This window comes from Cucurbita maxima, unplaced genomic scaffold (assembly GCF_002738345.1).
Source record: "Cucurbita maxima cultivar Rimu unplaced genomic scaffold, Cmax_1.0 Cma_Scf00003, whole genome shotgun sequence".
In the NCBI taxonomy this organism is placed as follows: domain Eukaryota; kingdom Viridiplantae; phylum Streptophyta; class Magnoliopsida; order Cucurbitales; family Cucurbitaceae; genus Cucurbita; species Cucurbita maxima.
In genome coordinates this window covers 2,062,793-2,086,590 of record NW_019272019.1, presented here as the reverse complement: position 1 = coordinate 2,086,590, position 23,798 = coordinate 2,062,793, and the positions used below count along the sequence as shown (strand labels likewise).

Here is a 23,798-nt window from a genome sequence, read left to right as displayed (position 1 = left end):
TTTTTTTTTTTTTTTTTTTTTTTTTTTAGTTTATTGAATCTACTAGATTGATCTTTAATGTGAGATCCCACATTGGTTGGAGAGAATAACGAAACATTTCTTATAAGGACGTGAAAACCTCTCAAAAGCGGACAATATCTGTTAACGGTGGATTTAGACTATTACAAATGGTATCAAAGCCAGATACCGGGTGGTGTACCAGCGAGGACAGTTGTCCTCGAGGGAGTGGATTGTGAGATCTCACATTGGTTGGAGAGGTGAACAAATGCTTGCTCAAATAGAATCGAACTAATGCTCGAAGTTCTAGGGCTAAAAAGGTAATTTACCAGACATATTTTATATACTATAAATTTTGTAGAAGAAAAATATTTTTAATATATGCTAAAATAAAATGAAAAAAGAAAAGGAGCAATCTTTTCCAAAACTATAAGGACATAAAGCCCAAATCAGAAGCGCCCAACCGAACAATCCGATCAATGCTTCCATCTTCTTCAGCGCATCAAACGTTTCTCAATTTATCTTTCTCGCAACCCATTAACATGTTTGTGAAGAAACAAACCTCCTCTATGTGCCTCTAAGGCTACCAGCTCCAAATTCAGCCATGGCTTCATCGTAGGCACAATTCAAGAAGAAGGAAGAACAATCCCTTTATCGTTGCATTTGAATCAATCAATGTCTTCCAGACGGCATCTATAAGGACCTGCGTCGGCTCTGTTTCGACCCCATTTGGATTCTGCATTGAATTTTGGGTTTGGATCCTTGAAAGATTGTTCATGGCGCTAAAGTTTTCGACTCTGGGTTTGCCCGCCTTCTCTATCGGCGGGCAATCGATTTCTCATCTGCCATGCCGTCGATATAAGGCTGTACCGGTAAGGATTTTCGGGGGAAACAATCGGTACCCTAGTTTTTGTTTGTCGAACTGTGTTCAATTTCGTAGTTCTGGAAGCATTCTGCGTACGATTTATGCAAATGGAGCTCGGTTGGGATGTGGGGATAATGAGAGCTGGAACAGCCTGATTGTTCTTCAGCCGAATCAAGATTATGTTAGAGAAATAGCAAAGCGTTTGATTGTTTTCACTGCAATTGTCTATGGTGTGTTCGTTGTTGGCTGTAAAAATGTTTTGGCAACGGAGGGTGTGGTTAGTTTCGGCAAGGATATTGTTGGGCAGGGGATATCGACCTTCAGTGATGCGTGGCCGAAGGCGTTGCTGGTTCTTAAGATTTTCAAGGAGCAGGGTTTGATTTTGGCTTTGCTTTTGGGGCTTTCAGCGTTTTTCTCTATGGCTGAGACATCCATAACCACACTTTGGCCTTGGAAGGTAATCTAATCAATGCAGTTCATTTTAAGAAACACATGTGCTTTGAGACTTGAGTTATACAAATGCAATTGCTTGTTTTGTTCATAAATTACATTCGCCTGTTGCATGTAGCTCATCAGCCCTACACATCCTAAAATTATGGAAACATATAGATGCTTGTGATGCCCCTTTAAGTGCGTTTTTCAATTTAGAGTTCAAAATGGGTTTAATATTAATGTCGCGAAACGACTTAGTAAGCTTTCCCAATGTGAAGATCCTACATCAGTTGGAGAGGGAACAAAACATTTCTTATAAGGGTGTGGAAACCACTCCCTAGCAGATATGTTTTAAAACTGTGAGGCTGACGGTGATATGTAACGGGCCAAAGCGGACAATATCTGCTAGCGGTGGGTTTGGACTATTACAAATGGTATTAAAGTCAGTCAACCGGCGGTGAGCGAGGATGTTGGGCACCCAAGGGGTGTGGATTGTGAAGATCCCACATTGGTTGAAGAGGGGAACGAAACATTTCTTATAAGGGTGTGGAAACCTCTCCCTAGCAGACACGTTTTAAAACTGTGAGGCTGACAGCGATATGTAACGGGCCAAAGTGGACAATATTTGCTAGTGGTTTAGGGTCATTACAAATGGTATAAGAGTCAATCAACGGATGGTGTGCCAGCGAGGACTCTAGGCCTCCAAGGGGGGTGGATTGTGAAGATCCCACATCAGTTGGAGAGAAGAACGAAGCATTCCTTATGAGGGTGTGGAAACCTCTCCCTAACAAACACGTTTTAAAACTGTGAGGCCGACGGCGATACGTAATGGGCCAAAGCAAACAATATCTGCTAGCAGTGGGCTTGAGCTATTACAAATGGTATCAGAGTTAGTCAACGGGCGGTGTGCTAGCAAGGATGTTGACCCTTCAAGGGGGGTGGATTGTGAAGATTCCACATCGGTTGGAGAGGGGAACGACGTATTCCTTATAATGGTGTGGAAACCTCTCCCTAGCTAACATATTTTAAAATTGTGAGACTGACGACGATACGTAATGGGCCAAAGCGGACAATATCTACTAGCGGCGGGCTTGGACCATTACACCGAACCAAATTTACAGATTAGCTTGAGTTTATAACATCTTGATGGTACATGCTAACGTCTTGTTCTAAGACAACCTCTGAGTGCGTTCATGTAGGTACGTGAATTGGCTGAAAAGGAACCTGAAGATGGTGTCTTCAAGATGCTTCGTACTGATGTTACAAGATTTCTCACAACCATACTTATCGGCACAACGTAATTCTCTTTTCATCTTTGTCACAACCAATTCAACACGTTTTATCAGTTTGTTTTTGCTCATCTTAGATTCTTCTGATGTACTTAGTGTGGTAAATATTGGGGCAACTGCATTAGTCACTGAAGCTGCAACTGCAATATTTGGGGAAGCTGGTGTTAGCGCAGCAACTGGAGTGATGACTGTATGTATGAATGCCCAATCTTGAACAATATTCTGGAAATTGATGCACAGATAAACTTACCCACTTACATTTCCTTACCTATATGTATGTATGTATGTATGTATTAATTTTTTTTAAACACCACTATTAAATTTAATTAAAAAACGACAGCATAAAGATTTTAGATTAATTAATTGGAAGTTAATACCAAGGACCAAAAACGAGCATTAGTCATTCAAGGATAAAAATGTAAATCTAGGGACCAAATGAAAACTAAAATCAAAACTCAAGGGTAAAAATATAACATTGTGAAACTTAGGGACCAAATGGAAACTAAACACATAACTTAGGGGCAGACATGTATCATTTTAATACTTAGGGACCAAATAGAAACGATACTCAAAACTTAGGGACAAAAAAGTTATTTCTCCTTTTATTTAAGTTTGAGTTATCATTGATAACGATGACAAGGGCATCGTGTTGAGATCTTTACATGTGTCTTCTATATTTCTGTTTCGATCTATATTGCTTAAGTTCATTGGAAATTGGCTCTAATTTTACCTCATTGTTGCTAGGTTGCCATTTTGCTTCTCACCGAACTCACTCCAAAAAGTATTGCTGTGCATAATGCTACAGAGGTTGCTAGAGTTGTGGTAAGTTACTTATGCTTATTGCATCACCAAACCCTCTATTAGAGGTTTTCTTGTTTCAATGCTTATTTTGTTTCTTCTGTTAAATGCATTGATCTTATTGCCTGTAGGTCAGGCCAGTGGCATGGCTTGCTGTGATACTTTACCCAGTTGGAAAAATTGTCACCTACCTTTCAATGGGGATGCTTAAAATACTTGGTATGAAAGGGAGAAGGTAAGATTTGTAATATAGATGTTTCAATTACTTGGAGGTTTCTGCTCACTGTTCCATTCTAAGGCCGTAGTTTCATGAAAGTTTATGGAACTAGTTGTTTATTCTTCTTATAGACATTGAAAATGCTTCATCTTAGTGCTATTTTCACCTGTCTTAATGTGTTAGTGAGCCATTTGTAACTGAGGAGGAATTAAAATTGATGTTGCGAGGGGCGGAACTGAGTGGGGCCATAGAAGAGGAAGAACAGGTAATGGATAGGCTTCTCAGGACATTGTTCTATTAGTAAAACTCTTGAGCTAGATGGTCTTTGAACTAACTATTTCAGAGAGATCAATGAGTTCATTATCGTATCTCGAACTTCAATTTCATTACTGACAAGTATCTAAAATTGAACTTGAATGTGACTACACTGTGGTTGTGGTTTCATTTGTTCTTTCTCTCTCTCTATGGGAAAAGTAATGGCTCTGCGCACAGTAAGAAAGGTAATTCATTATAGCTTAGTCTTGAGCTATACAATTTGGTTTTATGAAAGCACATGAGCAATCAGATGTCAGAAACTGGCATTTTTGTTGGACAATATGCTAAGGTCACTTTAATTTTGTCGAATGGACTTTGTCGTGATTATTATGAATGTCTGATAAACTTCAAGAGTGAACATTCATTGTGCCTAGTGTTCCCTATTGCATGGTATCTGGGATAGGTTTCCTTACCTCTTGTGGATGGTTTTGTGACTTATCGACGAACTAGATTGCCTTCATATTTTTTTGGGTTATCTCTGTAAAATGTTTGTCATGATGGTTCACTACAGGATATGATTGAGAATGTTCTTGAGATAAAAGATACACATGTGAGAGAGGTGATGACACCTCTTATTGATGTGGTTGCAATAGATGGCAGGGCGACACTGGTCGACTTCCACAATTTGTGGTTGACTCATCAGTACTCGAGGTACAATAAACTTTTGGGGCTAAGGCAAATTTTGGTTTGAATACACACACACTTCTAATTTTTAACGAACGGGAAAGAAACAGAAGGGAGAAAAACTAATCTCTTTTTATTTAATGGCTTATTTCTCCTAAAGTAGCTGCAATCCTGTATTTCTTATTTGAAAATAAACTAAACCTCTTTTGGTTGTTCTAATTTATAACTATTTGATCATCTTTCTAGGGTGCCTGTTTTCGAGCAGCGCATAGATAACATCGTTGGGATTGCATATGCAATGGATTTGCTGGGTTTTCTACAGAAGGTCGAGTAGTTTCTCCCACTCCCCCGACTATCGTAATTACAATTGCATGTTGCTAATCGTAATCAAAATCTCAGTGTAGAATTATTAACTCGTTTGGTTTTGAAGGGCGAAGTACTAGAGAGCACTACGGCTGGGGATATGGCTCATAAACCTGCTTACTTTGTGCCTGGTAATTCTTTAACTCAAATGACATTTTTTAGTAAGCTGACTCAAGTACATACAGTATGGTGTTTATAGCTAATTAGATGCTGGAAAATAATAGTTTTTATTAGATTTTTGAACCAATCATGATGAGTAACTTGATACTGTATCGTTTTCCTCTGCTGGGCCTCTCGTTTCTAAAGTTGTAAAGAATTTTTCTTTACGGCTATCAGCCTGCATATAGCGAGGGAAATCGTTGTATCTGTATTGTTCTAAATTCGTAGATGAATAAACAGTCTAGCCTAGATTATATATGTGTGTGTCTGTGTATATTTACTTACACAGCATTGGTTAACTATGCGTGCTTGGTGAAACGTGTTGTTATCGTCCAAACCCACTGCTAGCAGATATTGTCCTCTTTGGGCTGTTACTACACGTGTAGTCCGAACACATGCATGCAAATTATACTCGAGTTTCCACAAGTTGGGATTGTATTACATACATCTGTTTGCTTTCGTTTTCTCGTTATTTCATAGTCTCCCTAATTACCACTATTGTTTCATGTCAAAGTTGTTTTATGGGTTTTCCAGATTCAATGTTAGTCTGGAATCTTCTTCGAGAGTTTCGTATCCGGAAGGTTCACATGGCTGTTGTGCTTAATGAATATGGCGGCACTGTTGGAGTATGTAAACTCACCATGTCTTGGTTTTCATCTGCATAATACTATAATGATATGCTTTCTGATTCACGAGTTAACAACCTTGTTTGTCATCTAATTATTGTTTTATCATCTAGTTTGCAATAATATGCAAGTAATGTGTACCAAATGTTGTGGTTCTTTGATTGTGGAGACGCTCCTGAATCTTCCCTTTGGGGGTAAAGGCAGAGTCCTTTGACAAGCTTATATTTTTGTTGTGCATCGAGGGTCGTGACTCGAGAGGAATAGTAAAACTTTTAACTTTTAAGGGTGTGGAGATGTCTGCAGATGAGGTTTGAGTTGAGATATTGCTAGAGTCGATACCTCGTCATGGGCATGAATTGGACTTTGTTTCTTCGTTAGTTCTGTGATAATTTTTTGTGGGACTATTTTTTTTTTTTTTTTTTTTTTTTTTTTTTTTTTTTTTTTTTTTTTTTTTTTTTTTTTTTTTTTTTTTTTTTTTTTTGTGTCAATGGGAGTGCACAACAGGGGCGAGCCCCACTTTTTTTGTTTGGACGTGAATGTCTCTCCTCATCCGGCTTTCTGCACTATCTCTTCCAACCAGCCAACCCGCGGACTTGAACACAAGCCCTTCCGCATTCACTCAGTTGACTAAGATGAAACCATTTCAAATTCATTCACTTCAAGGCTGGTTCTGAAACGCCGAGACCGATAGGAAAAGTAGTTTAGTCTCATTCATCTTGAGTCTATCCTTTTCTTGTACATTGCTGCTTCGCTCTTATAAACTTTTTCCCCGTTTATCTGTTGTATGAACCGCGGTATACTTTCAGTGCATTTGCCTGTTTGTTTAATTGATTTGTACTGTTTTTACTGAAGATTTCATTTTTTACTTTTCTGATGGAATCAGATAGTAACTCTGGAAGATGTGGTTGAGGAGATCGTCGGTGAAATCTTTGACGAAAATGATTCAAAGGTAAATGTCGCTGTCATTTTTTTCTTATCTTGAATACATACCATCACTTTGTGTTCTTGAATGTGCTTTCTGATTCTGAGTATTGATATCTTGGCTATAGAAAACATCCACGTTCATGTTCTTAAAAGGTTCAAGCACTGCCATATTATAGGTCATGCAGGCATGCTACTTCATGTTTTGTTTGAATGATTTTTCTTTTGTTTTTCACTTTGAAAAAACCTAAAGGAGGAGATCCAGAAGAAAACTGGGTATATTGTGATGCGAGCAGATGGAGTATATGATGTGGATGCCAATACTGCAATCGACCAGCTCTCTGAAGATCTGAATATCAAAATGCCAGAGGTGATGTACTTTTATTTTATGTTTTAGTTCTTTAAAATTCTCTGGGATACATTTTTCAATTGTGTGTGAGATCCTGTGTCGGTTGGAGAGGAAAACGAAACATTCCTTACAAGGGTGTGGAAACCTCTCCCTAGTAGATGCGTTTTAAAACCGTGAGGCTGACGACGATACGTAACGGGCTAAAGCGGACAATATCGGTTGGCGGTGGTATTGGGCTGTTATAAATGGTATTAGAGCTAGACACCGGGTGGTGTGTCAGCGAGGACACTGGGCCCCCAAGAGGGGTGGATTGTGAGATCTCACATCAGTTGGAGAGGAGAACGAAACATTCTTTATAAAGGTGTGGAACCTCTTCTTAGCAGACGCGTTTTAAAAACCTTGAGGGGAAGCCTGAAAAGAAAAGCCTAAAGAGGACAATATCTGCTAGCGGTAGACTTGAGCTGTTATAGAAGAGGAACTCACATGTGTGGAAGGTGGACGGCATAAAGATTGAAAGAAAGGAGAAGCCATGCAGAAATCAAACTCCGGAAAATAAATTTACAGCAAAAGCAAATAGAGAAGACAGAACAACATAAAAATAACAGAAGTAAACAGTGAAAGAATAGAATTTGGTGGCACCTAAGAATCTTTATAAACTCCTAGAAAATTCTCCTGTTTGTCTTAAGTTAATAGTACCACTGGATGCCTTTGACTGTGTTAGGCTCTAACCCCTTCGATTACTTGTCTTTACTTATGCTCGGTTGATTGAAATTTGTCTCTTAACCAAAGGGAAAAACAAGAATATTCACATAACCATGCTCAGATTCTTTACATCCTAAATATACATGCATATAGGTACAAATCTACATACGTTTGTTTACTTTGACTGCTTGTTACTAATTTCTTATATATTATTACTTCTTGTCACTTTAGGGTCATCAATATGAGACGGTGTCGGGTTTTGTTTGTGAGGCTTTTGGATATATACCAAGGACGGGTGAAAGCGTTAAAGTGGTCCTTGAAAAGGAAGATGAAGAAGAAGAGTCCATCTCTGAAAACCAGAAACGAAAGGAGAGACGCTTAATCTTTAATATTGAGGTATAACTTCATTTGGTATTAACTGTTGGGTGAGTACCAAAAAGCATTGAAAAATCATTCAACCTATCATTTCAATACATACAATCTTATCATCTGCCACTAATTCGTAATTGTTCTGCAATTGATACTGTTTACCTCATTTCCTTTTAGTCAATGATAGATTATGAACTTATTTAACGTGCAGAATAATGCATCATAGAAGCACGACACGATACTCTGTAAATTAAGTTTTCACAGGATGTCTTATAGGGCTATTTCATGTCCATTTTTTTGAACTGGGTAACTGCCTCTTATGTGTGCGCTATGATCCCTTAACTTTCTGATTTGGATTTTAGCATCAAGCTGTTTATAGATTGTACATTGATTAGTGGAAACTAGAATGGAGCGTACCCTTTGGTCGGTATATATTCTGGCTGTTCATTATATTTCTCCAGTTCTCGACAAACAAAAAATGGGGAAAAAACCTGCATCACAATATGATTTATGTGCAGTTCTTTTTTCTGTCATCCTTGAAAGTTAACTTTGTATCTCCACCACTATATTCACATCATTTTAGCACGATATGTCTCGTTTAGTTTCCTTAGTTTCGGAATATTGTGGTTGATATGTTGGATCTTTGTGCAGGTATTAGCAGGGAATGCTAGAAAGGTTAGTGTTGTTCGGTTTAAACGGGTGAACGGTGATAGTGGTGAAGTGACTCATCTTGTTCGAAAAGTCATCAAGAAGAAATGGAGCAGTAATGGGGAGTCTGGTAATGTAGCAAATGATAATTTATTGTTATCAGAGAGACTTGACGACAGCCTCTCTAGAGATCACCCAAATGATGATCATAGTAGTGATAGAAATTAGTGAGCATAACCCATTTTTGTTCCCCTCCATCTTAACACCATATAGAAGGTGAAGTATTAAATAAAAGCACGAACGAACAATAAACTAACGCTATATTTCACAGATGAAGAGAGGTATCAATATTTGAATCATCAACACAGTTTGTTCTGTGCATGACTGTTTCTCTCGACCCCATGTCTGATAAATTATCTGTGACTTGAAGATGAGATTTTCTGGTTTCCATGATTGGGTGAAGGTATGAAGAGCCTTGGAGTGATGAGCTAGGTGGATGAACTAGTTCAGAATGGAAAAATAAGCCAGTTTGCTCGGAGCACACTGCTGAATTGGCCTGTATCGACTCAGACGACAGCCTTCGAAACTCTTTCTGCTGTCTCAACTCTTTAGCTTTCTGCAATCGTCTAAATCTCTCCTGCAGCAAGGCAATTGAGGAGTTCATTGCCCTGGCATTACAGTTTTCATTACTCATTGTCAAAGAAAAAGGGGAAAAAAAAAAAAAAAACAATCTCCAACACTTCGTGTTTCGTGCTTCGCCGAAGAGCCTGTCAGGTATCTCTTTGACGAATATTTGAGTATCTGTATCTCTATTTATAGGACATGGGTAGGTGATTTCTTGAACGTTAATAGATGCATTAGTTAATTTCAAGCTTTCGATTAGATTTTGAATCACGAAAATAAAGGGAAGAAGCAGGTGCCAAGATGGAAACGCCAAGTAGAACTGGCCAGGAGCAAAGCTGAGTTTTGGTTGTTGGATGTGAAGAAGGCAGAGACTTCCAAAGAGAGAGATGGATTGAGAGGCAGGAATGTAGCTTTTGTAGGCGTTTGTTGAGTTCAATTATTGGATTATGATTTCTAGTCTGTTTGTCTGAGGGGCTGCGCTGTGCCTTTTCAATGGGATTTTGCTTTGAATGTACCTTTCTCTTTTTTCTCTCTTCTTTTTTCTTTTGAATTAGAACTCAACATGTGCAATACACAATGGTGGTAAATGTATCATTTTGAGGTTCTTTTGGTGTTCTTCTCCCTCTTTTATGTATAGTTAACATTGTGAACAAAATGAAATATCGTTCCTTCAACGGAATCTTCGACATTTCATTGATCTATATGACAAATGAATATCTATCTACATTTGAACGTGTTTGAGATGATATATTAAGATTTTTGTTCGGCCTGTTTAATTCTTTATATATAGAGTTTAGATAAGATAGAAACTAAAGTCAAACGAAAAGAGGAAAAGAGAAATTATTGCTATTGAAGATTGGTTCTCGACATGGACAAGTAACTAAATAGAATATTTTTCAATATCATAATAAAGATTTTTCTTTAAAACAAAAGAACCCTACCAACATGGATGAGTATCACTCTCATATGGTGTATAACCTTAATGTAAGGGAGCTTAGTATATATACTCATTCTCATATATATACTCATTCTCGTATGGTGTAGTGCTCAAGAGCTTAGTATATATATGGATGAGTATCACTCTCATATGGTGTATAACCTTAATGTAAGGGAGCTTAGTATATATACTCATTCTCATATGGTGTAGTGCTCAAGAGCTTAGTATATATACTCATTCTCATATGGTGTAGTGCTCAAGAGCTTAGTATATATACTCATTCTTATATGGTGTAGTGCTCAAGATAACCTTAATGTAAAGGAGCTTAGTATATTGCTATAGCTAGTGTAGAGAAGCACTCAAAAGGCACATGGAGAGGAAATGAAGGTGTTATGAATATCTGGTAGATCAGACAAGATCTTTAGATCTAAATAATTCAAGAACCACAAAAACGATAAAGAATTAATTCAAGGAAAAAATTTTAAAACAGATTACCTTAATAATCAAGATCAAGAGTAAGAAAACTTTGTTTATAAACTCATGATTCAAATTAGATTTGATCAACTCCACTTGAATGACTATAACATGCAAGTTCTAAAACACAAAAATTTACTAAAATTTAGCTCTCAAAAGAACTAAAATAGAAACTCTATTCTTTTCGATTCAAAAATATATCATTTCTATTCTTTATTTCATGTTGCCATATTCTATAAAGTGTTAGATCTGGGTTTTATTTAACTTTGTTCTTCTTTTAAGATCTCCCAAATCGATTTTCTTGATGGTAAACTGATTGGATTTTGAAAATCCGTTTCAAAATTTTCCCTTGGATTGATTCTTTATCGTTTTTTTTAGATTCTTAGATAATTTAGATCTAATACACTTGCTATTCAACAAAGTTGTTAGATCAAACCTCAAGAGTTTCATGTTAGAACGGAAACAAAAGAGAGAAGGGAATGGGAGGAATTGCAAAAGAAAAAGGCAAAAATGGTTTTGTCGTAGAATAATTGGATTGAAAAGAGAACTCAATGATACCTTGTTGGATTGTAGGGTTTGGAAGGTTGTTTATAACACCACGAGTCCATTGACCAATGAGTGAACCAAATGGCCCTCCCTATTAGATATTCTTACAGCTAACTTCCAAACCTCCAAAATCCACCACTACCCATTGCACCACATTTTGAAGCATTCATCCTCTTCCACAGTATCTCTATTCTCTAACTCTATTTTTTTCTTCCATGTCCTCTTCTGAGTTCACACCCCGATGCCGGGATTCTAACTCGAACCCTTCAACTTCTTCCCCCATTTTATTACCCCAAAAAAAGCTTAAGTTCGATATCATCACTCAATTATTTACTATTTCAAAAGCTGAAAATACGATGGTCCGATAATAATAGTTCGATGTAGATGAATCTATGAGTTCCTTTTGATAGAGAGTTTAGGAAGTGGTATCATACAAAAACTATCACTTTTGACCATTTTAAAAGTCATACGAAACTCATCCTTCAGATAGACATACTCGTTATGATCGAATAAAGGGTAAAAACCCTTTTATCACACTAGAAGTCCATTCAAATTCATCCTTAATCCTAGGACATGTGCCAGATAAGATACTCATTATAATTGTTGTAAGGCCAAACAGATATTCAATAAAATTAGTCAAGATGTGTGCTATCATCTCATATACTTTGAAGAATGAGAACAGAATACGAGTAAGAAAGAAGCTTAGCTGATGAAACAGTGCAGATTCGGGCATTGCACGCAGCGTGTGTACGACTCCTCCTAGGATGCCATTGGAGGCTGTGGCAGCTACTTCAATGGCATATTCACACATCCTCGGCTGCTCTGCTACCACACTGCTGTGGGGGACGGGCAACCAAGTGGTGTGTTACAGTAAATACGCCTACGGATGGAGTCAGAAGCCTGCAAACACAAACCAAAATCCAAACAGAAACCCTTTCTATAAAATGGCACTAATAGTTATGCTGCCAAGGTTGCTTTTCTTCTCCTTTCTTTTCTATGGATATTGTTTTTTTTCCCCTTACTTTAGAGATGGAGATCTAACAAAACAAACTGAAAAGTCACTCATATATTTGAGTAAAGGAAGAAAGGACTTATGTTATCTAACCAAATAAAATGGAAAACAATGCATTTATCCCTCTCCCATGCAGAATGTTTCAAAATTCTTAAACCTTAACCTTTAAGGATACTACAAACCGAACACAATTACAGAGATTTCACAGATTCAACTTTTAATAAGTTGTTCTCTGCACGATTCAAACACGTATCTTATAATAATAATTAGACGTTCTCGACTTCAAACTTCATTAACTATGGCACATTGACAACAAAAAAAAGTTTCAGATACAAGATCATTACGGTGTTTCTTTAAGTGAAAGTCACAGTGGTATATTATATTATCAAGGAAGCCGTCATTAAAGCTATCCAAATCAGTAAAGATCTTATTTTTTGTTCTTAGGCTTGCAAGCATGCACAACAACTGTGTTCTAATTTAGCAGGTCACAGGACCTTAGAAAAATCCAATGCAGCCAAGGACCTTAGAAAATGCATCACAAATGTCAAGGACAGATAAATGAGTATAATTTCAGAAGTTTTTTAAAAGAACATACCAATCAGAAGCAAGCAATTGCATAAGGTCTCAAAAATCATTAAGCCTAAGCAAACCATAAAAGAACTTTCTATTTCTTTCCATCTAAATTTCCTAAAAAAGACCCTTGATGGTATTTCTGTAAAAAACTTCAGCCTCAACAATGAAGAAAAGACCACACAACACATCAGAGATGGTACATTTGCATTTTGCAGTATTCACCAAACTACGAATGCATCCTAGAAGCTTCTAGTTCTAGCAGCTGATACAACAAGAAGAGCTAAACAAACAAAACAAAAGGAAATGCTCTCTGATCCTCGATCCCATTTTTGCAGAGCAGGAGATATTTTACCTTTTTCCATATTCTTTTTTCATTTTTTTAAAAAGTAGCAGGAGCGCTTTGGAACCTTGTCCATAGTTTAACCCTCCATGGAGCTACAGTCGAGTAAAAAAAAAAAAACTACATTATTTTTCAAGTTTTTTATTTCCAAATGAACGAAGCAGGTCCAATAAAGAAATTTCTTGCGTCCTCTATAGGACTCCTCTATAAACCCAACTTTGAAGGGATTTTACTATCCAACAAGTCCAGTTAAACCCAGCAGCCCCATTTTAGAAATGCATTTGAATAATACCTGGTACATATCCTTTCATTTAAGGAAGGTTTAAGAGACCCACTTGCCATGCTAGCAAGAGGCTAAGAGGCTATCAGCCAAAAAAGAGAAACTGTGACAAGACCTCAAAAGTTTTCATATGTAAATTCAGTTGAAAACTAATGTGTCAGTATAAATCGTATAATTTCAATATCAATCGAAACCTATGCTATTGGTGGGGGGAGGGAGGGACCTTTCACCTTTTTTAAATCTTATGCATGTGTCACGAGGTGCAGCTAGATTTTGAATTTCCTGCTGAATTATTACTCAACTTGGAGATAACAGTAGGATATGGAGAACTCAACTAAATCCTTTCATTTCAATATGCATTAAATGATCAATAGTTCTAACAACTTAAACTGTCACATTATAATAGTCTAAATTCTTCTTTAAACTAATTTCCATGTACATCTATAGTCTACCAATCACATCCTCGAAAAAAATTATACTTGTGCTAAAGAAAAATTCACATTGATTCAATCCATTCTTGTAAACCTCTCAAATTACTGTTTACGGTTTCTTAGGCAGTTGTAACTTGCTAGTGTGCCTAAAGGAATCATTTTTTTTTTTTCCGGAGATATTTCCTATGTGAAGGGCTAACCTTGATGCCATCTTCTTAATTAATACATCCTTTTCCTTCTTAAGAAACAGGAGCTTTGGGCATTGACAATACGCCAGTCACAAATACTTCTCTCATCAAATAGCATGAAGTTGTGACTAGTAAGTATTAAGTTCAGGAAGGAAGGTTTTGGGTGGCAAACATATGAAAAGAAGTAGCTTAAGGATGCATATTTTGGAGCTTTCAGTCAATCTGATAGAGATTTAAAAGTTATGCGTAGACTGGCAGTAAAAACTCCTCAATTTGACAGTGCTGAAACCAACATTACAGGCTTAGGGACTCCAAATTATTTTCTAAATAGTGGAATGGACACACCTCCTGCAGCTGCTGGAAATTTGTTCTTTTGAAAGTTCGGAGGACCGTATAGTTCGTAAAATAGATCATTCCGGTATTCTAACTTGCAAGTCTCTTCTTTGCAAGCTTACTGCAGATCATCCTGTTACCAAAGGGCATTATCCAAGGCTCTACTGAAAGATAAATACACTAAAAGGTTGAAAGTAATCATCTGGATTGTTCTTTTTGAAGAATGGAGTATAAATCACTGGTGACAAGCAAGAAACCTTCATAGTGCTCTCTAGCCGAACTGCTATATCTTCTGTAAAACAGATGGAAAATGGCAGCCATTTCATCCTTCCTTGACACACCTCGAGAAGCATATGGTGGAGGCATTTTAGCAAGTCAAGAACTAGCAGGACTATGGTTTCCAGTATAGAACAGCTTGAAGTTCTTCAATTTCACACCATAAAAGCAATTGAGGGAGGTTTGGCTAGGAAATATAGATTGGTCTTTCAAAATGAAAACAAGAAGCCCTCGACACATTCCTTTGCAACTTCTCCCAGCTATTTCCTCTCCTAAAAAAACTCTGGTTGGGGTGTCTTCTTTAAACTCCATAGGTTTTCATTCACTGCCATTTTTAAAATTTTATACAATGAAGCTTGCTTCTTAAAGGAATGTAGAACTTCAAAATTGACTTACTTATTGATGGAAACAAAATGTAGCAAAGGGGACTTGGGGATATACAGAGCAAACAATAAGTAAGAACTTCAAAACCAACCTTACAAACAGAAATCTAAATTATCAAATAAACTACAATCAAAATAGAACAGAGGAATATAACGGTAGAAAACAGCAAACAAAGTCCAAGTGAACGCACTGAATGCATAGCTCCACAATCTGCTCGAGCTCATATTATATGTTCAAAAGAATCTTCCTATTTCTGCAGTCGAGTACACCATAAAATAAACAATAGAAAAGAAAATTCTGTTTGCCAAAGAAAATTTCCTCTATCCTCCAATCGCCCACTAAAATCCAAATTAGGAGAGAGGTTGAACCTGAACATTTGCAAGGATCTACCCCATATTGTGCTGGAAAAAGAGTTGTGCCACAATATATAATTTTAGTCCTTTGTTCCTGCACAAGTGGTCCAGTGGGGAAACAAACAAAAGATAAACCTCGAAAGAGTGATCATAGTTTTAATTTCCTCCACAAGTCAAAAAGAACATCTTTTTGGGAACCTCCAATTTCTAAATCATCAAAATGAGATGAAAGCAATTAATCAAGGAAGAGAAAATTGAGGTAGAGAAAAAGAAGCTGCACATATAAACATCAAAAGAGTACAATACCTAAAGCCTCTTTTCCTCACTCCAATGACTTAGGATCACAGCATGAATGACTTATGAAAGAGACGCCAGGTCCCAACTCTCTCAATTATGGAAGTTTTCCGCAGAGAGAGAGAGAGACATTACAATTCTAATAGAAAATAATGTAACTAACAGAAAATGGCACCACCAAAAGGGATCAAGTTCAATAATTACACTAGCTGCATTCTAACGAGTCGTTATAGGAATATCCAAAAGAAAATAAAACATATTTCCAAAATTAGAATGGATAGGCTAATTTGAGCATAACTCTAGGCACCAATTATCATTGCAACAGTTGATGGATCATTCCCTCACCAGCCATTGTTGAACTACAAAAAAAATTAAAACGAAGAGCTAAAGATTCAAATAAGTAGGAGCATGCTTAAGTTTATAATCTTCAAATAACATTTTTTTTTTATAAAATATTGAATAATCCAGAAGAAAATTTTTAGATTTAGATGTCCTACATCAATGTTTGTTACGACTTACAAGATGTTACATCATTTCAACAATGTAATCAATTCCTTAAACTCAAAGACATAATTTATCTCTTTCATGTCGTATTTGAAATGCAAATATATGAAAGGTAAACAAATGAGCATGAAAACATTGAAATATGTAACTTATAAATGTGTTTCTAACATGTTTATGACCTACTAATACTTTCGAGAAAATAAAGCGCAATGCATCCATCCAATTTGTATTCATATCTTGTGTTTGTGTTTGAGAGCGCTTATTAGATTACAAGTGACCTACGACAAAAATAGTACCACTGAAAAAAGTTATAGAAGATCTGGATCCCCTGTAAGTTGGTTGATTCCCATTTGACGCAGAGACCTCACGCCGTGCCTTTCAGTAGCACGAATATGGGTCATTCTTTCCAGCAAATTCTGGAAAGCAGGATTGCTGATTGCTTCAGATACTCTATTGCAGTATAAGGCGTCTTCAGAAAAATTTATAAGGGCCTCAGCAGCATTATCCTTCACTTCATCTAACTCATCTTGCAATAGCTCTATTAATCCATGGATTGCCCCTGCATCAGCAAGCGCAATCCTATCTGCCTCACTATAACTTAATTGAGCTACAGCTCCAGAGACTTTTTCCCTCACTTCACCATTCCCATCGTGTAATAGATCCACCAAAACTGGAATAGCACCCGAACTTTGCACAATCGGTATGGAGTACTTATAGCTTGAAAGATCCCACAAGACGTCGGCAGCTGCAGCCTTTCCTTCATCATCACCTTCTTTAAGAATTCTCACTAGATGATCAAAAATTAGAACCGCATTCGCTTCGGCAACAGCTAAGAGACAGAAAACGTCTTCCGCAATCTCCTTAGCAATAGGGTCAGGCCACTGAAGAAGATCAGCAAATAAAGGGATAGCCCCAGCTTGTGCAACAGGCCTAATATAAGCTACGTGAGCTGAAACTATTCCAAGGGAATTCCCAGCTACTAGTTTTGTCACATAATCTCCTTCACAAAATAGTTCAATAAGTACTGGAATCACTCCCAACTCAACAAGCATATGTCTTCCACGCCTTGTAATTGCAATTAACCCAATTGCTTGACAAGCTCTTTCTCTAGAAGCCATGCAGCCATATCTAGCAGCTTGCACAAGAAAAGGGAGGCCTCTTAAGCTAATAAGGGCTTTTCTAACCTCTCTAACTAGGGCCAATGCACTCAAAATCTCCAGTAAATATCTCCTAGTGCCATCAACTACAGAATCAAACATACCAATAACTACTTCCAAACCCCCATTTCTTGCTACAATCACACGACTATGTTTATCACAAGTAACAATACTCCAAATACATTTAACTAGAATCTTACGAAAACCACCACTAGTGTCTGGCAATGATCTCAATATAGACTCTAAAGCGCCGGAATGAGCTATCGCCGTCGCTAACGTACCATCACCTTGACGAGATATACGTTTTAGACAATATGCAGCAGCTCCTCTCATAGACTGGCTTGAATTACTGATGGGGTTAACTTCAAGATGCTTCGCAATAATGGGTATGGTGCTGTTCAAAATATTATGCGGGGCATCATTGGAGAGACTAGCCAATTTGATTGTGGCTTTCACTTTAACAGCCTCGGATTCTGTAGCCATAACGTTTTCATACTGCTTCAGCGCTGCTTCCCAATCTAGATTCGGCTTTTCAGATGCTCTACGAATCTCTGAGTGGCTCATGTTAGATAATCAAACCGACGAAATTTAAGGCTCCAACTAGATTAACAAACGAGAATTCCGACTGAGCGGATTGAAAATCTTCGGAATCAATGAAATACTCCGGTAGAAATTGAAGAAAAAGCAGTCGGAAAGCATGGAGGCGAGAAGAAATTTTCCGGGACCGACTGATCGGTATTTTGCCGGAAAATGAGTGGGGATCGGGTCGTTGAAGCCCAATTTCGAGATTTTGATTCAAAATTCGTTAAAAAAAAAAAAAAAATAATAATAATAAAATAAAACCCTCTAAATTAGTTCAATTATAATTTAAAAAAGTTTTATTTTCAATTTTTTAAAAAAGAAATTTGTTATTAAATTCATAAACATAAATTTGATTCACTTTATTAGTTAACGGATCAACTCAAAAATAGGGTTATGATCCAATACAATCCAACATGATCATATCTTATTTTAAAAAAAATTAAGAATATTTAACGTTTGTAATTGATTTTTATGATGCATCGTGATTTATAAAAGTTTAATATTTGAACTTTATGAGATTTTAATTATTAATATAATATGTATGGTGGATAAATAAAAAAATTTAAATTATAAAAAAAACAATTTGACAACTCAACTCAACCTGAAAATAGAAGGTTGAGTTAAGTTGTAAACTCTATTCGGGTTGCTCGGGCCACCAACTCAATCAACTTGAAATTTTGAGTTGATCGAAAAGATTTTTTCAATTCAGTCCAACCTAACCCAACCCAACTTTTTATTCGATCATGAATTTAACCACTAGGGAATGATGTGAAAAAAAGATTCAAGCGTTAAAATAAAAAATTTCAAAGTTCAGCCTTGAAACCTTAAATAAGGGAAGACTTCGGTTTCAAATATTTCTCAAATCTCGATGATTGTGGGTCCTGAGAGGAGCTTTTAGATTCTTCATCATTCTCATTGGAATGAAGAGACATTGAGGACGTTTCTTAGAAGGAAAAAAACACGAACTTCTATCTCTATAACAATCATTAGATTTCGGGCATGATTCGTAGGGGTCTTTATTATCAACAAAATTTCTTCGAACTCTTTCCTTTTCCTGCTCTTCCCATGAGGCCAAGCTACCATTGATATCAGGGGTTGCTTTAACTAAAATCAATAAAATGGAAATGTCCAAGTCACAATTCAACAAAAATTTAAAAATTAATAAATAAATATTTTACCTTTTCCTAACTTGTTAGGATATTCTAACCTTGTATTGCTTATATTTTTTATTTTGCATAAATTTTTTTAACGACATAATAGAAATGTCGATATTGTACATGTTAGAAGTTTTAGGTCTCTGTCTTCTCAAATTCAGCCTAGCTCAATGCTACATGGCTCTTCCTCAACCAAAAAACTAAACTAATGAACATGAATCTCATCCCTGAAGTCAATCTAAGTGGCTCTTCCTCAACCAAAAAACTAAACTGATGAACATGAATCTCATCCCTGAAGTCAATCTAAGTGGTTCCCTCCCGTATGAAAAGTAGCATCTGCAGATGAAAGAGTAGATGAGCTCCCTTTTAATTACATCGTGTTGACTAGGAACTCTTAGGTATTCACTCATCGTTGGCAGTTGACTGATTGGAGTTTGTGGAACAATCCCATCCTTTCTAGTACTTGTGGAGAATCCACACTAGTAAGAAATAGCTTAACACATGGACATATCGATAAAATTATCGACGGAAATGTCAACACGCTCACAGAAACTTAATACCCCCATTAAGATATATAAAATCTCTCAAAATCCACAACAAAAAGACTAAAAGTCCTACAACTCTCAGGGCAATCAGAGACCAAATCCCCAGGAATTTTCAGGGCATTAAAGTTCATCATCACTGTTAAATTTCCAGATAATGGTCTTAGTAGGCATAACGAAAAGACAGAGAATGCTCATATGGAATAATGAGAAGTAATCAAACAAAGAGGACATACACATCAATTACTTATAGGCCAAAATTTGTGTCAATTACAATAACTTCAAGACCAAAATTTGTGTCGATCACAACTTTCAGGACATATAAAGACCAAAATCACATGGAATTTGTATACACATTGTAGAAAGCGCCTCTCCCCCCATCATTGAAAAGATTTACAAGGAATTTCTGTTATAAGTTTGGAAGAGAACTTACAGTGTTGTGTATGCGTGTGCCAAGCTCACCAGCCCCTTTTGAATGAGCTTAAGTGCAGTAGACATGGCAGGTAAAAACTCCACCTCTAATCTTACCAAAGAATTGCAGCCATTGGAGTAGTTCATAAGCTGATTACGGCAGCATGTACGATCATAAATGACACGCACCGCAACTGGAACATTCACGAAGTCAGCAACATGACCTGTTGAAAGGGAACTGCATAGATATAAAGGATTAGAGAACTTGTGTCATCCATTTCAGTACTGCCATTCCATGTCAGTTTAGATGGAAGAACTCCGAGGCGAAAATCAGACGTTTCACTTCAGGTTATCGTCTCCTTTCGTATTTCTGCGCAAATTCTTTCAATAGCAATCTCTTCCGAAATTCTAGATACTTATCTAGGCTGGTTTCGGCCCACTGCTGACAAAAACATTCATCAGTTGGAACGAAGGAACTTAAAGGGAATGGCCCTTTGGGTGCTTTCTTGAGAGAAACTAGGAACCGGTGTCGAGGTCGAATTCTCTGATCCAAGGATAAGCTTAGATACATGGGATATTTGGTCAATGATTTCACTTCGTTGCGGAGTTCATTGATCAGATACATGTATTTGGGCTTCAAATTATCCTCCAAAGATAGAGAAAAAACCTGCAGTATCAACAGATCCGGTTAAGGAACCTAAAACAAGATTTACGAAGAAACTACTAAAAAACCATTTGAATTAAGTTAGCAACCGAGATGAGGCAACAAAGAAATTTAAAGTATAATATACTTTTAATACCACTTCTAACAGCAAGAAAAAGAAAGAGTTGGGTATGGAAGGCTTTTGTGAGGATAGTTGGGAATGAGTCCCACATTGGCTAATTAAGAGAATGATCATAGGTTCATAAGTAAGGAATATATCTCCATTGGTATGAGACCGTTTGAGAAAACCAAAAGCAAAGTCATGAGAGCTTATACTCAAAGTGGACAATGTCATACCATTGTAGAGGGTTGTGGTTCTTAACATGGTATCAGAGTCATGCTCTTAACTTAATCATAATTTAATCACGTCATAGAATCCTCAAATGTCAAACAAAGAAGTTGTGAGTCTCGAAGGTGTAGTAAAAATGTGACTCAAGTGTCAAACAAAGGTTGTATTTTGTTCGAGGGCTCCAGAGAAAGGAGTCAAGCCTCAATTAAGGGGAGGTTGTTCGAAGGCTCTATAAGCCTCAGGGGAGGCTTTAAGATGTACTTTGTTCGAGGGAAGGAGTCAACATTGGCTAAGAGGATGATCATGAGTTCATAAGTAAGGAATACATCTCCATTGGTATGAGGCCTTTTAGGGAAATCAAAAGCAAAGCCATGAAAGCTTATGCTCAAAGTGGACAATTACATGGTGGAGAGTTGTGGTTCCTAACCGTCTTAACATCAAAAAGGGGTTTTTTTTTCCTTCTCAAACGATGTTCGACAACAATAGAATACAAATGGATAATACCTGTGTAAGGCTAGTTATGACTTTCAAGATCTCTGAATTTCGCATTCCAATACTTCTAAGGAAATTGATCCGGGGCAGCAATCCGTCATCGATGCTATAGTGGAGGAGTTGAGGATGTTTAGTTACCATCTTCACTACATTATCACGAGGGGCTCCAATTTCCTTTGAAAGAAACATATATCTGGTGTTCCATGATACATCAATCCGTTGAACCAGGATTTGAGGACTCAGTTGCACAACTTTACCCAAATCCTTTTCCTTAATGCCGACTTCCTCGACCAAGTATCGGACGGTGGGTTTCAACGAATTCTCAACACTATAAGAAAATAGAGATGGAGCAGCAGCAATGATCTGCCCCACTCTGGAATTTGGGATTCCCAAACTAAGTAAGAAAGCAACATGAGATTTCAAATTATTCTCTACTGTGTACTCCAGAATTTGGGGCTGCCTCATGAGTATTCTTCGAACATCCCTCTGTTTCACACCGACACTCAACAAGTATTCTAGTCTTTCTTGAGCAGAATTAACATTTATTTGAAGAGAAGGCATACGTCTCTCATACATTTGAAGAAAATGTGATTCTTTGAGCCCAAATGTTGTAAGATAATCAAGTAGAGGATACCATTTCTTGTCCAATTCTATTTCTTCTGCCAGACGAGGAAATCTATTTTCTATAGCTTTCTTGGTCATCAACTGAATCAATGGAAACAAACGCAAATTTAATATTTATTTTAGCAATCTAAAAAGTTTAATAAAGTTTCAAACTCCACCTTTCCTTGCTTGTCTACGTTGGTAGAACCAGCTTCCTCCTCAATAGTATCATCTTGGTTTTCAGTATCATTTGTGATATCTTGTAAATCAAAGCGGTTGGATGATCTAATACCCCTACTTTCTCTGGGATGTCTCAAGTTATCTGCACAAGAAGAGTATGCTGAGCAAATCGTGCGCGCCGCCTTACGAGAAGGAGAAAGTAAATAGCAAAAGATAACCTCTCTGTGAGTTGCTATTTCTGGTTCTGTTTTGCAACTTGGCTCTCTTTCTTTTAGTATCATATTCAACATCCGAGACATTACCCTAGAAAATGAAAATCTCAGTGGACAGATAGTAAATAGAGATTCTCAATGATCAACTGCACACAAGCAAAGAACTATGAACAAAAAAAGCCACCAAATCCACTTTAAAAGAGCGCAATTGTGACCACCCAAGTCCACCGCTAGTAGATATTGTCCTCTTTGGGCTTTTCCTTCAAGGTTTTAAAAAGCATCTGGAAGGGAACAGTTTGGGCTGTTACAAATAGTATTAGAGCCAGTCACCAGACAGTGAGACACTAGTCGTAGTAGGGCTAGACCCTCTCCATAGTACCTGCCTTTTAAAACCGTGAGGCTGACGACAATATGCAATAGGCCAAAGCGGACAATATCTACTAGGGGTGAGCTTATAACAGAAATGGAAACAATTATATGAAAAATAAAGCTACAATTTCCTCTACTTACCAAGAGCACTCTTTGCATTGCTCAATTAAAACCAGATATAAAACTTCATGAAGCTCATTTGGTTGTCCATGGCCAGAACTATGTAATTTCTACCCAGCATAAGCACAGTTTCAAATACTTCTTTAAAACTCTTTTTGTATCCTCCTCATTTCTACTCCTCACTCATCACTGAACAGTCAAGTTTCCCATCACAAGAAAATCAATCCAACCTCGTCGGAAATTGGAACCAATAATGAAAATTAAACAAAATCACAACTCCACGCCATTTCTACGGAAAACAAACCCGCATTCAATCAATCAGCAGACACACTAAGATAAGAACAACCACGAAAACAATCTAACTTCCAGAAATTAGAGAGAACAGAAAACAAGAACTCACATTATACAACCAAGTATCATCATCATCCTCATCATCATCCTCATCACTGCTAAGGTCATCCACATCCTCTCCATCATCATCGCTGTCAAACGGCGACAAATTCTGACCGAACCTCGACCTCCGTTTGGGCTTGAGAATCCTAGCATTGGAGTGAGTCGACCGGACCAAAAACCGACGCACGCTCCTCCTCCTCCTCCTCCCACTAGCAATCCCAACTCCATGAAACTTACAGGCTGAGGTCGAAGTACTGTAAGAGAATTGAGTCGAAGGATAGAAATCGGAAGAAGAGGGAAAATCAGAGTGAATTGTGGGAGAGAAAGAGAAGAGGAAGAGAGAAGCCATTTTTGAACGGATAACAAAA

The 23,798-nt window shown here is 37.3% G+C and overlaps 3 protein-coding genes across 6 annotated transcripts; 1 reads left to right on the top strand and 2 right to left on the bottom strand.

The window, feature by feature from the left end:
- Positions 1–538: 538 nt before the first annotated feature.
- LOC111474093 (putative DUF21 domain-containing protein At3g13070, chloroplastic) lies at positions 539–9,913 on the top strand. Of its 4 annotated transcripts, none has more exons than XR_002715854.1 (15): positions 539–1,319; positions 2,494–2,591; positions 2,680–2,773; positions 3,328–3,405; positions 3,513–3,616; positions 3,782–3,863; positions 4,425–4,564; positions 4,784–4,862; positions 4,968–5,031; positions 5,594–5,685; positions 6,569–6,634; positions 6,860–6,976; positions 7,889–8,053; positions 8,678–9,448; positions 9,591–9,910. XR_002715854.1 is itself a non-coding variant. In XM_023119365.1 (15 exons), the coding sequence occupies exons 1-15, from the start codon at positions 774–776 to the stop codon at positions 9,164–9,166; spliced, it is 1,881 nt and encodes a 626-aa protein (XP_022975133.1). In that variant the 5' UTR covers positions 539–773; the 3' UTR covers positions 9,167–9,913. The 4 variants fall into 4 exon arrangements, 2 of the variants coding, with proteins under 2 accessions (XP_022975133.1, XP_022975119.1); XR_002715853.1 differs by having other exon boundaries at positions 9,558–9,910; XM_023119365.1 differs by having other exon boundaries at positions 8,678–8,804; positions 9,138–9,913.
- Positions 9,914–15,679: 5,766 nt separating this feature from the next.
- Positions 15,680–18,179, bottom strand: LOC111476761. Its single transcript, XM_023120560.1, has 2 exons — positions 16,520–18,179; positions 15,680–16,078 (listed from the first exon to the last, which is right to left on the bottom strand). The coding sequence occupies exon 1, from the start codon at positions 17,942–17,944 to the stop codon at positions 16,532–16,534; it is 1,413 nt and encodes a 470-aa protein (XP_022976328.1). The 5' UTR covers positions 17,945–18,179; the 3' UTR covers positions 15,680–16,078; positions 16,520–16,531.
- Positions 18,180–19,865: 1,686 nt separating this feature from the next.
- On the bottom strand, positions 19,866–23,798 carry LOC111476719 (transcription termination factor MTERF9, chloroplastic). The gene is made up of 5 exons (XM_023120507.1): positions 23,438–23,798; positions 22,555–22,639; positions 22,336–22,478; positions 21,566–22,258; positions 19,866–20,736 (listed from the first exon to the last, which is right to left on the bottom strand). Exons 1-5 carry the CDS (start codon positions 23,777–23,779, stop codon positions 20,419–20,421), a joined length of 1,581 nt encoding a protein of 526 aa, XP_022976275.1. The 5' UTR covers positions 23,780–23,798; the 3' UTR covers positions 19,866–20,418.

Coding starts and splice junctions, on each gene's coding strand:
- LOC111474093 (XM_023119351.1), top strand. CDS start 774: ATGGCGCTAAAGTTTTCGACTCTGGGTTTGCCCGCCTTCTCTATCGGC. Junction 4,863..4,967: donor TGCTGGGTTTTCTACAGAAG/GTCGAGTAGTTT, acceptor TTGGTTTTGAAG/GGCGAAGTACTAGAGAGCAC. Junction 5,686..6,568: donor AATATGGCGGCACTGTTGGA/GTATGTAAACTC, acceptor TGATGGAATCAG/ATAGTAACTCTGGAAGATGT.
- LOC111476761 (XM_023120560.1), bottom strand. CDS start 17,944: ATGAGCCACTCAGAGATTCGTAGAGCATCTGAAAAGCCGAATCTAGAT.
- LOC111476719 (XM_023120507.1), bottom strand. CDS start 23,779: ATGGCTTCTCTCTTCCTCTTCTCTTTCTCTCCCACAATTCACTCTGAT. Junction 22,640..23,437: donor ATGATACTTGGTTGTATAAT/GTGAGTTCTTGT, acceptor TTCATTTTCTAG/GGTAATGTCTCGGATGTTGA. Junction 20,737..21,565: donor TCATAACTAGCCTTACACAG/GTATTATCCATT, acceptor TTGATACTGCAG/GTTTTTTCTCTATCTTTGGA.